The sequence below is a fragment of the Heliconius melpomene genome, chromosome 13 (genome assembly GCF_056956725.1).
Source record: "Heliconius melpomene rosina isolate 202511_hmr_F chromosome 13, ASM5695672v1, whole genome shotgun sequence".
In the NCBI taxonomy this organism is placed as follows: domain Eukaryota; kingdom Metazoa; phylum Arthropoda; class Insecta; order Lepidoptera; family Nymphalidae; genus Heliconius; species Heliconius melpomene.
Genome location: NC_140401.1, coordinates 5,815,570 through 5,831,099, shown reverse-complemented (window position 1 = coordinate 5,831,099; position 15,530 = coordinate 5,815,570). Strand labels below are relative to the sequence as shown.

General features: G+C 32.7%; 1 protein-coding gene across 1 annotated transcript; it reads left to right on the top strand.

Moving 5' to 3' along the window:
• Positions 1 to 145: 145 nt before the first annotated feature.
• Positions 146 to 14,344, top strand: LOC146532704 (polyamine-transporting ATPase 13A3-like). The gene is made up of 20 exons (XM_085196746.1): positions 146 to 403; positions 2,102 to 2,329; positions 2,412 to 2,637; positions 2,712 to 2,916; positions 3,724 to 3,937; positions 5,245 to 5,375; positions 6,305 to 6,487; positions 6,921 to 7,109; positions 7,873 to 8,085; positions 8,348 to 8,485; positions 8,860 to 8,973; positions 9,496 to 9,769; positions 9,934 to 10,058; positions 10,279 to 10,402; positions 10,825 to 10,986; positions 11,689 to 11,843; positions 12,036 to 12,259; positions 12,663 to 12,811; positions 13,082 to 13,269; positions 13,611 to 14,344. Exons 1-20 carry the CDS (start codon positions 373 to 375, stop codon positions 13,749 to 13,751), a joined length of 3,414 nt encoding a protein of 1,137 aa, XP_085052872.1. The 5' UTR covers positions 146 to 372; the 3' UTR covers positions 13,752 to 14,344.
• Positions 14,345 to 15,530: the final 1,186 nt, after the last annotated feature.

Here is a 15,530-nt window from a genome sequence, read left to right as displayed (position 1 = left end):
AGTGGCAAATAAAGTTCCTTCAATCGGTTTATTCTTTGACAAAATGTACGATGAGATTCAGCTTCAATAGGTTTCTTAAATGCACTGTAATATTATATATTGGACCTATTGGACTAGTTCATCTATTTGTCAATGAATAAATCAATCTTTTTTAGTCTATTCTTTTAATTTTGACATGGCAACTATAAATCCTTCACTCATGTCATGTCTCAATTCTCACGTCTCTTGAAAAGTTTGATGTGTGCAGTGAGCGCGATCTTATTTCCTAAGATCTAATTATTCATTGAAATGAGGTAGCATCGTTAAAGTGTAATATAAATAACATCTAATTATTATGCCTTGATTCTTAACGTTACAGTAAAAATTACAGCAATGCTTAACATGAATAATGCGGTGGCAAATGGTGAGTATCATTCAGAATCTTTTAAATTACAATTTATTCTTGTGAGTCATTATTTTCAAAGTAAATGTTATTATTAATAGTAACGTAATATAATTCAGTACATTATTTTTCAAATTATAATCTAATGAATGGTCAACATTGTCATTATAATTTTTAAAAATTTAATCGAAAAATTATGTCTCAATTTAGTGTTTATAATTAAAGAAGTATCTAAATATCTTATTTGTATTAGTTTTAAATTACACGTTTAAAAACGACTTTTAGGACCTATATAAATATGAATTTATTAATAGTTTTTTAGATTTTCTTCTTATTCCTTATAATTTATTCTGTCTTAAATCTTAGGATTGTAAGTTAAGATAGGTAATATTACATTAACATGAAAATAAATTTATACAGATCATTTTTTTTGCAGTGTGTGTTTTTGTATATTTTAATAATTTGCATTACAAACATTACTATTAAAACACTAAGGTTTAATAAAGTCTAATATAATTATGTCTTAATATTTTATTAAAACATATTTTTTATTATTTTATTAATGTTGCTATAGAATATTGAATTACATTATTTTTAAAATTAATTAATTTATTAACAGTGTTTATTTTTACTTAGTATAAAACCAAATTGCAACTCACAAATGTATGGTTAGAATATTCAAACTATGCAAAAAAAATTGTGCAGCTCACTAATTGGCTGAGTAATTCTAGAGGATTGCTTATTTGTATAAAATTACATAATACAATTTAAGCAGGTAAAGCCACAAGCAATACACTAGTATATTATATTTATTTATATTTAGTTTACTTGTTATATTAATGACAATTGTTATAATTGGTAATCATAATTCATAAAATTATTTAGGTCAATTCTATTAAGAGAGACTAGAATTCAATTGATGGTTAAGATTGTGCTTTATTGTGTGATTTTATTGTGCACCAAATTATAAGAATACTTACTATATATGCAGTACAATAGAAAGTTAAAAAGATAACATTAAAAAACATCTTATTTTAACATCTAAGAATCCGGAAATAGATAAACAATCAATGATAACATATCAAATAGCATTACTTGAATATCAGCATTACATTCAACTTTTTGATTGAACAGATGACTTGATTACCTGCTTACTGATTCTAATTTATAAACTGGAAAGTGTCAGTTCAATTTTACACAGGCCTAATATTTGTTTCAATATTATCAATGTTTATTCTGTGTGTCTATTAATTTTTTTTTCCTATAAATATTTGATATGAAATAATCTGGAAATTGTAATGTCGCAGTGGCACAGCATGTGACTAAAGGGGATGGTTGTGGGTTTGATTTATGCTTGGGGCAATGAATTATTCAATATTTTCATTTCTTCCCACTGACAAAAGGCTGCATTGAGCTCCTCCACTCAACATGCAATGTCTCAAAAATTCTGTGGAAAAGGGCTTCTAAAAATTCTACATTCAATATAAATATTCAATGAAATTTACCTTTTTGTATTTTTTATTACACAAAATTTTTTTACTCAAGTATAAATATTACTTAGTATTTACTTGCATATACAAATTTGTTTTGATTCATTTATTGTGTTGATTCGGACAGTTTTAAGTTTGCTTAACTTTATTCAGTTAGCACAAGCAAGTTGAATTAAATGTTGTAATGCAAATACTGGACATATGCAGATTGCCCTTTTTTATTTTTCAGGTGAATATGAAGTCATTGGCGAATACAATTGGCAGCTCCTGGAAACTAAAGCCGATGATAAAGTCATTAAGATTTACGGCTACAGATATTCAAAAATCCGTTCCATCATCTTCTACACCATTTGCACATCTTTTTTGTGTATACCATATTTTATTTTAGGATACTATCCAAAATTGAAACGATTCAGATTCACAAAATGCAGTTTGAAAATGGCGGACCAGGTTTGCGGTGAGTTTCATAAATTTTTGACCTCACATAATTGTCTGTATATTAAGATTCATAAATATTGTTACTAATTTGTTTTTTTTAGTATTGGATGGCAATGGTTTCTTCGTTGAACCTGTTAAGGAAGTGGAGCTAAACCTTTCGCCTGGTCGGCACAGTAAACTACGTTACTTCTGTTATGAACACACCCGGTACATCTGGCTTAGCGATTACGCGTCTTTCATGAATGTATTGACGTTGAATGAGAAAATTACTATTAGCTTGTTATATGAAAGCATTTCAGGCATTAATAAAAGTCAACAAACTGAACTGTAAGACTTCGATATTTATGAAAATTTTGACTTTAAGTAAATATATCTTAAAATCCTTATTTATTTTCTTTAAGGACAAAATTATATGGAAACAATTCAGTGGAAGTTGAAGTGAAGAGCTACTGGACACTATTTGTTAATGAAGTTTTCAACCCATTCTACTTGTTTCAAATATTTTCTATAGTCCTATGGTCATTGGACGAATACTATCAATATGCATCTTGCGTTCTACTACTGTCTATAGGCTCATGCATGATGGCGCTGTACCAGACTAAACAGGTAAATTACCTTTAAGGCGGGTTTACCATTCTACAGAGGAAAAAAAATATTAACATAAATTTCCTTATAGATTGTATTAGATTAAGTTATTGTCACACTTCAAATTCATTCTTTGTGCATTTTCCTTAATCTTATTTACATAATACTTGTAAATATTTATTACTTTTGTTAATGTTTTCTTTTGCTGCTCATACTTTTTTCTCCTCACATAACAGTACAATCAGACAGAGCTGATTTAGTTAAGACACCTCATCCCCAAATTTTTGAGACATGTGGTGAATCATGAAACTCAACGCCCTGCTTTGCTAAACAGAGCATGGAAATAATCATAATTTAAATAAATAACATCGCGTTTACAGCTAGACGCTGTTATAAGTATAATATTTCGGTACTACAAATACAATGTAATGTGTGCGACATAAGAATTTGCAGTTCCAATACAACAATTTAAAAAGAATCTATGTTAAAAAAAATAATAAACCAGCTTCACGCTGTATCCCGCACATAGCGGGTTGCAGTGCTGCAGTAGCTTAACCTAGTGTTATGACACTCCATTCCCCACTTTTCCGTCGAATTTTGGAGCCATTGTAATTGAAGCCATTGAAGCGAATTTTGGAGCCATTGAAGGAATGGAAATATAAATTTAAATAAATACTTTATTTCCTCGAGCGAAGATCGAACCCACAACCAGTCGCATTTACAGTCTGCGCCCTGCGCCTCGACTGGCCTCAAGAATGTATGTAATGTAATAACTATCATAAATTAAATTAATTGATTTAATCTTTAATATCATAAATATATACGCAGATGAGCATAAACCTCCACAAAATGGCGGGTTCGAACAGTCTATTAACGGTGACAGTACTGAGGCCGTCGTCCCACAACCGCGAGGAGTGCGTGGTTAACGCCGAGAAGCTGGTGCCCGGTGATGTCATTGTGCTGCCGCCCGATGGCTGCGTGATGCCTTGCGACGCCCTACTGCTGACCGGCTCATGTCTGGTCAACGAGTCCATGCTTACTGGTGAGTGATAGTCGGTTTAATGGTAATCACGGTACATTTATATAGCACCATTGAAATATTACGTAATGAAATAGGATGTGATATCTGGGTGCGATGTTGTTCTGCTAGGACGTCACTTGGTCGTGTAAAGAAATGCATTTTTTATTGCAAATAACAACTCCGTTAATCAATGGGTTTAATGACGTCATATAATGGCGGTACTGTTTGGATATTTAAACAAACAGATAAAAAATTTGAAGTCGTTGATATGAATTTATTGTTTTATAATTTAAAAGTTACATTTTTATGATTCCTTATTAATTAAGCTTTTAAAAATGAAATACAGAACCCTTTTGTATATCTATATCATTTTAACTAGATAATTCATGTAAACGTGATTAAAATTAATAAGTTAATACACAAAAAAAATATTGTATGTGTAAAAATATATATTCAACAAAAAGATTACCAAACCGTAACAAATGACATACATTTGTAACCTGGCAATGTAAACCTTATGTTCTTAGCTAAGATTACACTGAACTTGTCACCTTCGAATACTAGGTGTTAACTCATTGACGATTTGAAGTTATTATGTAGCAATAATATTGTAGGACACGTATTAAGATTTTTTATTGTCCAAAGGACGCAAGTTTGAGTTGAGAGATTTTTTTAATGTTTTCAAAAATATTTATCTTTCCTTAGTGTGGAAAAACATTTAAAAATTGTTGAAACGTGACGCTAAAAGAAAAGAAACTAATCTCTGATGACACACTAAAGTGTGTGACGATGCTATCATCGTCATCATCATTGCTATCATTGGTGTAGAGGTTTACCTCGAGATAAACCTCTGCACCAATGGAAAGAAATGAAAATAATAAATATTTTATTTCCTCGAGTGAGTCGGGAATTGAACCCACAACCTGTTGCGCTTACAGTCACACTTATTAGCAATACAACATATCTTTATGATAGACTGCCATTACCTATGTATATTAATATGACCAGACCGTAACTGGATTGCATTTTGTACAAGCTTTAAAAACTCACAAAATAAAAATAAAAATATTTTTTTTATGTAAAATATAAAGTGGATTTACAACTTTTAGCAATAACATATGGATAACAGAGGCTGTGACACAGTGTCTAACTTTAAGCGCGACAGTTGTGGGTTCGATTCCCATTTTAGCGAATTAATTATTTTCATTTTCCTCGCTCCGGTAAAAAAACAAGATTGAGTAACGTCATTTAACTCTCTTTACACTAGGCTCCCTCTCTGCTATATACAGCATGAAACTAAAAACTAATGATATTAAAATGTGTCATAGGTGAAAGTGTACCTGTTATGAAAAATCCACCCAGCTTGTCTTCAGAGGTATATTCGACAGAGAATCATAAAAGACATACCCTCTTTGCTGGCACGCATATCATTCAAACAAGATTCTATGGAAACAACCAGGTAAATAAATACTCAACATAACAATCGATAACTTTTAAATAAAGTGTTGTAACGTAAATGTAGACATTGCATTGAAAAAATATGAATAACACAACAATACTAGTGATAGTTTTATAAATTGTAACCATTAGGCCTAGAATCATACATACATTTTGTTTTACTTATATGTTATTTTTAAAGTGCAATAAAGTATATATACATATATAAGGCTTTTTCCTTTGTAAAATAATAAGCGAGAATTAGAAGATGAGGCTCCACACTACTTGCCTGCAGAATTCAGCATAACGTGGGAAACGTAGTGTCTTACCGCTAGGTTCCCAATTTCCTTCTAACTGCTTTGCTATGTCCGGATACAGCGTGAAGTTAAAAAAATGAAACACAAGTTAACAAAAACTTATCAGACATGGGTAAAGCATGACCTTATCTTTATCTTATTAGATATGGTTGTAAAGCACATAATTTTTTGCGGTCATGTTACGTCATTCTTTCTTTACTTCTATTTACATTTTTTATTTGCCTATAAAATGAGTTAGTCATATTTAAACTTCCGTTTCTGTATGATATAAGCATTAAGCCTAGAATGTGATTTTGTATCAGGAGGTGGGTTTTGTGGGTTCAATTCATTACACAGTTCATTAGTGGGACTTAAGTGAATTATTTTATTTTACTATTTCCTCGCTCTGGTAACAAGATAAAGCGCGGCGTTAAGTTCCACCACCCAATGTACAATGTCTCGAAAATTCAGCGAAAGGTGCAGGATTGGAGTGTCTTAACGCTAAGTTCCTTTTGCCTATCCAGTTACACGAGAAAGAGGATGAATCTACAAAACCAAACAATATTACATACTATTAAATGTTAATAAGTTATTTTTATTAAGACACAACATTCACAAACAAAATTAATGTAATGCATTTGTATGTTTCTTTTAGGTTTTGGCTAAAGTTGTTCGTACTGGTTTCTACACAACTAAAGGGGAGTTGATTAAAAGTATTTTGTACCCAAAAGAATTTAATTTTCAATTCTATAAGGATGCTGTAAAATTTGTTATATTCATGTTTTGTATTGCTGCGATCGGTATGGCGTATTCGATTTGGCTTTATGTTGTCCGAGGCGTAAGTTAGCATTATTTATTATAACTGTAATAGTTTTACGTTCTAGTTAATATATAGCACACTTATGCCTGTAGTTATTATAAAAAAAAATATAGGCTGCCATTAATAAACGCTTGGTGACGTTATTGCATTATATGGCATTTAAAAACATTTTATGGGACGAATGGAACGATTCTTCATTACACGAATCCCTACAAAAAATGTCACGATTGCATGAACTGACAGGCCAGGTCACTCAAAGAGATGATTTTTAGACAAAACTTTTTATTAAGCAGAGCTTTTTATTATTATCTTTTTGGGATGTGTGACATATCACACTATATCTAAATCAAAGTCGTCGTTTGAAATAGCAAAAATCAATCAGAAAACTTCTCTGTAACAAAATAAACATTAAGTACAAATTATATCGAATACATTTAAACAATGTTTCCAGAGTCCAACGGGCACTATTATCCTGCGCACGCTCGACATAATAACCATAGTGGTGCCACCCGCGCTGCCCGCTGCCATGACGGCCGGCATCGTCTACAGCCAGCAGAGACTAAGGCGGAACAGGATATTTTGTGTGTCCCCACCTAGGATTGTTATTTGTGGGAAATTACAAGTTATGTGCTTTGATAAGGTGAGCCAAAATAATGCTTTTTTTGGGATTTGAAAGTAAAATCCTCACTAATTTGCTTAATTATGTGAATTATATGTGGTACTTTTTCATGTTTATACAATGAAAATTAAGTACTAAAATGTAATTTGGGCAATTTTTGTGTGACAATTTTTAACAGTGTGAAGCTAAAAAGTGAACTTGGCAGTTTTCATAACTAGAAATATAAAGGCGCAAACTGAAATTGGCTTAAGTATTTGCAATTGATATTAATCAGTGGCTGAAAATCTGAAATAACCTTCTTCTTCTTCTTCATTGATTGATTGATTTAAAAAATCATGATGGTACAATATTCTTACACCATATTTTCTAAACTAGCTAATTTTCTAAACATTTATTTTATAACTTAGCTATAAATAACCTATAAAATATTTATTATATTGTCCACAATTTATTAGGTTTTCTTATTAATTGTTTGTATATAAATTATTACGTTTATTAATAACAACTATCCATAGTACATAAACCTTTTTAAAATTATTATTAAAACAATCAAATTATTCTTCGTGGTGCCGTGGAACAGTGTTTAATTGTATGGGCGATATTTGATGACTATAAGAAATAAACGAAAAAGACTCTATTTTTTAAACCAAATTTTTTTCATTACCACATGTGGGGATTGAATATACAATCCGTCAGGTCACAACGCCCCCGAGAAATAAAAACAAAAAAAAACATGTTACCATTTAAAGAAGAAAAAAATCCATTATATCTTTCTAATTTCCAGACTGGAACATTAACTGAAGATGGACTGGATTTATATACTGTTGTACCTCATGAAGTTGGTGAGAGATTTGGCCGTTGTGTCAATACTATCAGTTCCCTATCATCGAAAAGTCCGTTGGTACAAGCCCTCGCTTCCTGCCATTCCCTTACTAGCATCCAGGGACAACTGAAAGGCGATCCGTTGGACTTGAAAATGTTTGAATTCACAAATTGGGTATGTTTTTTCTTCTATTCTTTTTTTTTCAACCATGGAGATTACAATTCATTTAGTTCAATTTACAAAACACAAATAGTGTCAATATAGTCGTATTGGACAATGTTATGTCGTCATTATTGACTATAATTGGCATTAATTGTATTACTTAATTATGTTACCATAAAGGACTTTCTATTCTGGTAGAAGCTTACACCAGGTACTTAATTTCCTATACCTGTAATCGATGCTATAATCATTTTTTAATATTTTTTTTGTACAGATTTTAGATGAACCTGGACCAGAGAACACAAGATATGACAATTTAACGCCGGCTATTGTAAAACCGAACTCTGCCTACAATGAACCTTTACCTGACCTGGATAATTATGACCCTCTAACTATGGAAATGCCTTATGAGGTAATTTTTTTTTTCAGCTTCTCGCTGTACCCCGCATTCAGCAGGGTAGGCAGAGGGAACTTTAGTAACTTTACTCTATTTTGCACTTTCCGCCGAATTCGACAGATGCTGAGTGGCGGAACTCAACGCCGTCCTTTATAAATATTTTTAATTAATAATTTTGGGTGTAATATATATTAAGGCCGTCGTAGCGCAGCCGCAGTGTTGATTATATACACGACATTTATGAGTTCGATTCCTACTTGGGGAATGAAATATTTCCATTTTCTCTCTCTGGTAAGAAGACAAAGCGCGGCGTTGACTTGTATGCTGTACTTTTAACTTGTAGTTTGATAGGCAGAGAGGGAGAAATATTTAGTACTTAATCATTTCAGATTGGTTTACTACGTCGATTCCATTTCTCTTCGTCTCAACAATCTATGGGAGTCATTGCTCGGATTCTGGGACAACCGCAGATGGTGTATTATGTGAAAGGGGCGCCAGAGAAGGTGAAATATTGTTTTATTTTTCTTTAAGCACCCTCGACTATTTAATTATGTATTCCTGCACTAATAAAATATAAGCAGCTTCACGCCTTTTTCCGTGTAGCAGAGTAGACAGAAGAGACCCAGTGTTTGGATACAAGCTTTTCACCAAAACATTAGCTTTTATAATAATTAGAAGCACATTTTGAAAATAATGTTGTCTTTTTAAATATTTTTTTAAATTTTTTTATCAACAATTTTTTTCATTCATTCAGTTTCTTTTCATACCTTTTAACAAATTACATATCAAACAACTAATGCAACTGCAAAGCGTCTCACAAGACACGACGGTTATGGGTTCGATTTCCAGTTGCAAGAATGGGTTATTTTCATTTACTCGCTCTGTTAATATCTGTTAATATAAATCGCGAGGTTGAGTTTCGCCACTCAACAAGTAAATACAGTGTAAGTTCTCTGCCTATCCTGCCATCTAAACAGTATAGCAGGAAGCAAAAAATCACTTAAAAAGTACAAATATAAATTCAGGTTGCAGGAATGTGCGATCAAGAATCACTACCAGAGAACTTTAGCGCAGTACTAAATGACTATACTTCAAATGGCTTTCGAGTCATTGGCATAGCGTACAAGAAATTAGATAGGAAAATGAAATGGGTCGATGCTCAAAGGCTTAAAAGGGAGACGATTGAATGTGACATGATATTTTTAGGCTTTCTAGTCATGCAAAATAGCCTAAAAGCTGAAACTGCTCCTGTTATTAAAGAGTTACATGCGGCCAATATGAAACAGATTATGGTTACAGGTAAATATTTTTATTTATTGCATGTATTTTTTTTGTGCTTCACACTGTTTGTAGTCATTCTTATAGCAAGATAGGGCAGTGGGAACCTAGTGTTAAGATACTAGCTGATCCACGCTGTACTGTAGTTTTTTTAATGTCAAACCTAATCTATTTATTATTCGTAGGTGATAACATAATGACAGCCATGTCGGTAGCGCGGGGCTGTTCTATGGTCCAGCCTCATCAGAAAGTAGTTCTTATTACTGCCAATCCTTCTGTAGGAAACGAAAGGCCTACATTGCATATGGAAGTAAGCTTATTGTTGTATTTTAAACTTATACAAGTATACTTAGACAATTGTAGCTTGAGTTATTCTAATGTATAAGTTATTACTGTAAAGTTTCATCTAAAACTTTACACATTTTTGTAGTGTAAAGAGTGCTTGGATGGTTTACAAGAGGCACTAGTTCAAGTCCCACTGCGTTACAATTTTTGTACGTTTTCTAAAATATTTTACAACCCTTTTTTAGGTAATAGGCGAGGGTAGTCCACCGAATTTATCTTTAGACGCATACGTTTTAGCAATGGATGGTAAAACTTGGGCCGTCATGCGCACACATTATCCTGACCTCATCCCCACTGTTGTGGAAAGAGGTATATTTACTATTATTATTTACAACTTCACGCTTTATCCCGCATATAGAGTAGGCTGAGAGAACCTAGTATCAAGGCACTGCACTCTCCTCAGCGCATAAATTCAAGATATTGAATTCAGACAGAATTGACAGGACGAAGGGCCTTGATGACGTGTTGATTGGTGGAGTTCAATGCCGTGCTTTGTCTTGCCAGAGCCGGGAAATGAAAATAATTCTTTCTCTGGAATGTGGATCAAACCCACAACTGTGACGTGCGTGGCGTTCATGGCCTTAACTTCCACCAAACAAACACTTTGCGTGTTGTTTGGTGGAAGTTAACGCCGCGTTTGGACATGCGAGACAGACACCAGAGCGAGCGAGAAAATAAAAAAATAAAAATATATAAACTTGCCACAACTCATGCCATATTTTTTTATGCAGGTATGATCTTCGGGCGTTTCGGTCCAGATCAGAAAACTCAGCTCATCTGCGCCATACAAGACGCCGGCTTCATAGTGGGCATGTGCGGCGACGGCGCCAACGACTGCGGCGCGCTGAAGGCCGCACACGTTGGCATTTCGCTGTCCGAGGCTGATGCTTCTGGTGTGTATTGGTCTAAGGATTTCGTATTTCTGATGCGACTAGCGTATATTAGGTTTCCTTTTTAGCTTCTAAAAAAACAAAGAAAAGAAGAGCCAATTGTTTTTATTATTTGGTTTTTTGTCTCTGTTGAGTGCAAATAAAATGTTTATCGGAAAAAAATTGTAATTAACTGCTTCTTTTGTATTATTCAAATAATGATAATTCAGTGATAATAATTCAATTCATAACAATATGCAATTTTTCATCTATGTTTTCTTATGACGTTTTTACATAAAATTATCGTCCGTAAACTCACTTTACAGACGACCACTTTTTTTATTACTTTTGGTGTAGTAGGTTTGATCTCTGAGATGACGATGTTATGTGAATGTAAGTAACATTGTTAACATACAACTGTTTCTTTTAAATAAGTGATTAGACAATAAGTAACTAACTTTAATATTGCACAGATGCAATTCTAATTCTTTTACAATTCACTTTCCAATCCCTTATAGGCTAATAAGATCTTTGACTTGCGATTATAACACACTTTAAATGAAACTATTTAACGTATTTAATAACGTATTTAATCGCACATTTTTGGATACCCGACGCTTAGAACACTTACAGTTGGTCCGTGGTCACGGGTAGGAATACCGTATAAAGCTAATACCATAAAACAGGAACAGGAAAAAAAACAAACAATATTTATTTTATTTTTAGTTGCCGCACCGTTTACATCGCAAGAGCAAAATATTCGCTGCGTGACACTGCTGGCTCTTGAAGGTAGATGTGCGCTCAGCACATCATTCGCAATCTTCAAATATATGGCTCTCTATTCACTTATACAGTTCTTCTCAATACTTATTCTTTATAATGTGAGTATTACGTTTTTGTACCGAAATTATGGTAACCGTAAACGCAATGGTTGTGGATTTCGATTCGCACTTGGAGAAATGAATTAGACCCCAAAGGTTCAGTAGAGTTTTTTTGATTTGTAGGCACCAAATTAAACCCGTAATGTACGTAAAAAAATGAAAACAAATTATTCAAACCATTGACATTTTCAGTTCTACTCGATCCTCGGCAACAACCAGTTCCTCTACATCGACCTGGTCCTCACCACGCTGCTGGCGCTCTCCCTTGGACGAGCCTCCCCCGGCCCCGCCCTCACCAAGCAGTCGCCGCCGGTGTCGCTGGTCGCCGTGTCCAGTATACTGCCGCTGACGCTGCAGGTGCTGCTGGTGTTGGTGATGCAGATGCTCGCTGTGTATATGTTGCAGAGTCAAGAGTGGTTTGTATTTGAATTTTACTGTAAACGTGACGATTGTGACTCCACATGCAATATGCCTAAATATTTGAAGACAACTAGAGAAAGCACTATCTACACTAACTTCCCTCAGCCTACTATGCTATACGCGGGATACAGAGTAAAGCAAAAATTTTAAAAAGTTATGAATATATAAATTTATTAATATTTGATATTAATGAGAATGGAAATTTCTTAATATGTATATGAAAGGTTATCTTAATATTTTTTAGTACTTTTTAGAAAAAAATATCAAATTAAGTTAGGTTGGTATTTGCTATGGTGATCTTGCAGTACTTTATATTAGTATGTATTGCATAAATTTATATGAAATCTATAAAATAAATTCAATTAAATAATTCCTAATTCGATTTTTTTTTCTTTCAAGGTATATACAAGTAGAAGGAGGTGCGGAAGTGGAGCAAGTGCTATGTTGGGAGAACACCGTGATATTTATTATTTCAGCATTCCAGTATTTAATAATGGCTTGTGTCTATGCTAAGGGCTGGCCCTTCCGTCAACCGTTTTGTTCAAACTGTAAGTTGTTGAACAATAATTATTGATTCTACTTCTTCAGGTGGTCGTGGCGCAGTTGCTATGGCTTCGATCCCTACTCGGGAGAATGGATATTTAGATATTTGTATTTTCTCGCTCTGGTAGCAACTAGGTAGCCACAAAAGCGTTTACAGTCGCACGCTTGTGCGCCTGCGTCACGACGACCTCAAATAACAAATGATTGCAAAATAAATAACTAAAAAAAAACTAACTATAAAAATATTTATTTACTGTTACCATACATAATTCCAGATTATTTAGTAGCAACATTAGTGACGCAAGCTATATTCGTGACGGTTCTACTGCTTTGCCCGTGGCCGTGGCTCGCTGATTTCATGGAGGTCAAAGTTATGGATCTAGCACAACCGGAGGAATTTAAATTTAGAATCTACTTATTGCTTATTCCAGTGCTTCACCTTTTACTGGCTATTGCTATTGAGGTGCGTATATCTTTGTTTATTTCTAGTAGATATGAATGTATTATTATTTATTTTATCGTTGTAGGAATTAATTATTTTCATTGCGCCGTTCTGGTAAAATAAAATATAAAATAAAAAAAATAAAATAATAAATGCGGCGTTGAGTTTTTTTGCTCATATTAAGCTCATTCTATCCATTATAAAGCGTGAGGCGATAAAAATAACAAAATAAATAAATATTAATATTTAATTAAACTATTTTAAAGAAATCGCGTATACTTAATATATTAATCCGGTTAAACAGTTTCATTTAAAACATAAAAATAGCGAAAATTTTATAAATATGAATATTGCATTCACAGGCAACATTATCAGATCCGGAGCGTTTTACCGTTTTATATAGTTTCCTTAGACGGAGATGTTCAGATAAGGAGGAGGAAGCGGGAGAAGCAGGAAGTCCATTGTGGCCGACCAACTTTAACGCTCAATCCATACCATGCTGACGGAAAAACATGTATATAACAATAATATAGTGTAAACTCCGTATAACATCAGTCCAATTAAGACTCCCTAAAACGTCGACATCCTACTACTTTGCTTGGTGTAAGGTACATTAATATAATATTATAAACTGACTGACTAATGTCAACTATAACAAAAACCGAAAATACTAAGAAATGGAATGATAAAAAACTTCAAAATACTGTATATATGTACTATATGTATAAACATTAATTTATTTGACTTTAATAATGTTGCCGTATTTGTAAAATTTATACCCGATTTATAATAGATATGTATATTTTATTCATCTCTATGCAATCTCTATAATGTTGTAAACTTTTGTTATATGGAGTTTACACTGTTCTTATATGATAACAGTAGATTGTGTTTCTTCAATAGCAAGTTTTGTGACAGTAGTGTCATTGTACTAATTATCAAATTAAGCAGTCAGCTTAAAGTGTAAAGGTTTTTTTGTCATTTTGCTCATTTTTTAAATTTATTACATTGTGTAGATGGAAAATTGTCACTTAAATATGTACTTAACTTAAAAATCTGCTGCTTTTAAGTAATAAAAGAAATTACTTTAAGTTTATATTCTGTACTTAATTGGTAAGCATATGCATTTTTTTTCTTTACGCTATATGCCGTATATAACAGGGTAGACACAGAGAACCTGTTATTAGGACACTCCGTTTCCCACTTTCCGCCTAATTTTACAGACATTGCATGATGAAGAATGTAACTTAACAACGCGCTTCTTACCAGAGCGAAGAAATGTAAACATTTTCATTCCTCTGAGTGGGAATCGAACCTACAACCGTCGCGCTTTCAGTGATACGCTATGCCGCTGAGCTACGATGACTTCGAATATTATTCAATACACAATATGAAAAATTATAATTATACCTTTACTCTATAAACTTACTATACAATATTACAATAATTAACGTGTATTAGTTCTATAATGACTTATTTATATTTTAACGTGTTGTGAGAAAACACAAAAACAATTGAATACTTAAAAGATTATACAACATTTAAATAGTTAGAGGCCATTCATAAATGACGTCACAAGTTGTGGAGTATGTAGTGGGATGACGAAGTGTGACATTGTGTGACCCTTGGAGTGATACCCTCTTAAATTTTGTGGCATCATATTTCAAAATATAATATGCAAACATAGTTACGGAACGGATTTAACTTTGTTAATTCTAGGTGTAATATTGCGAAATTTATGACGTCACATTTCATGGAGGTGTCAACAGAGACAACTAAGCAAAGTAACAAAGAAATCGTATGACGTAATGGATGGCCCCCATATATATGTACTATAAAATGTTCTATTTAGAATATACGGCAAATAACAAAATTTTTCACTTCAGTTTAGATAACGGTTTTATAAAAAAATTAAAATAATACATTTCGGATGTATGAAGGTTATTTTAATAATAAAACAAAATTTTCTGCAGCAAATACCGTAGTGTAAGTTTCTATTGAATATTTTTTCTAAACAAAATATAATATTTTATTCACCAAATATCAGTAGTATAGAATTTTTTGAAGTGTTTACTATAATATAATTTATATAATAAATATTAATTAGGCTTATGTATAGAATTATGTATGGTATAATAATCATTAAATTATTATCCATATATTTAATATATATAAGGGTAAACATTAGAAACTAAACCTATCTTCTTTTATTAAAAAGCAATTATTTTCAAATGCCAAATATAAGCAGACATAAATGGTCTGAATTCTGTCCTATGTGTAGT

Bases quoted from the DNA above. Each gene is read 5' to 3' on its own strand.
- LOC146532704 (XM_085196746.1), top strand. From the start codon at position 373: ATGCTTAACATGAATAATGCGGTGGCAAATG. The intron at 404-2,101 runs GTGAGTATCATT...TTTATTTTTCAG, and splicing joins GAATAATGCGGTGGCAAATG to GTGAATATGAAGTCATTGGC. The intron at 10,059-10,278 runs GTAAGCTTATTG...ACCCTTTTTTAG, and splicing joins GGCCTACATTGCATATGGAA to GTAATAGGCGAGGGTAGTCC.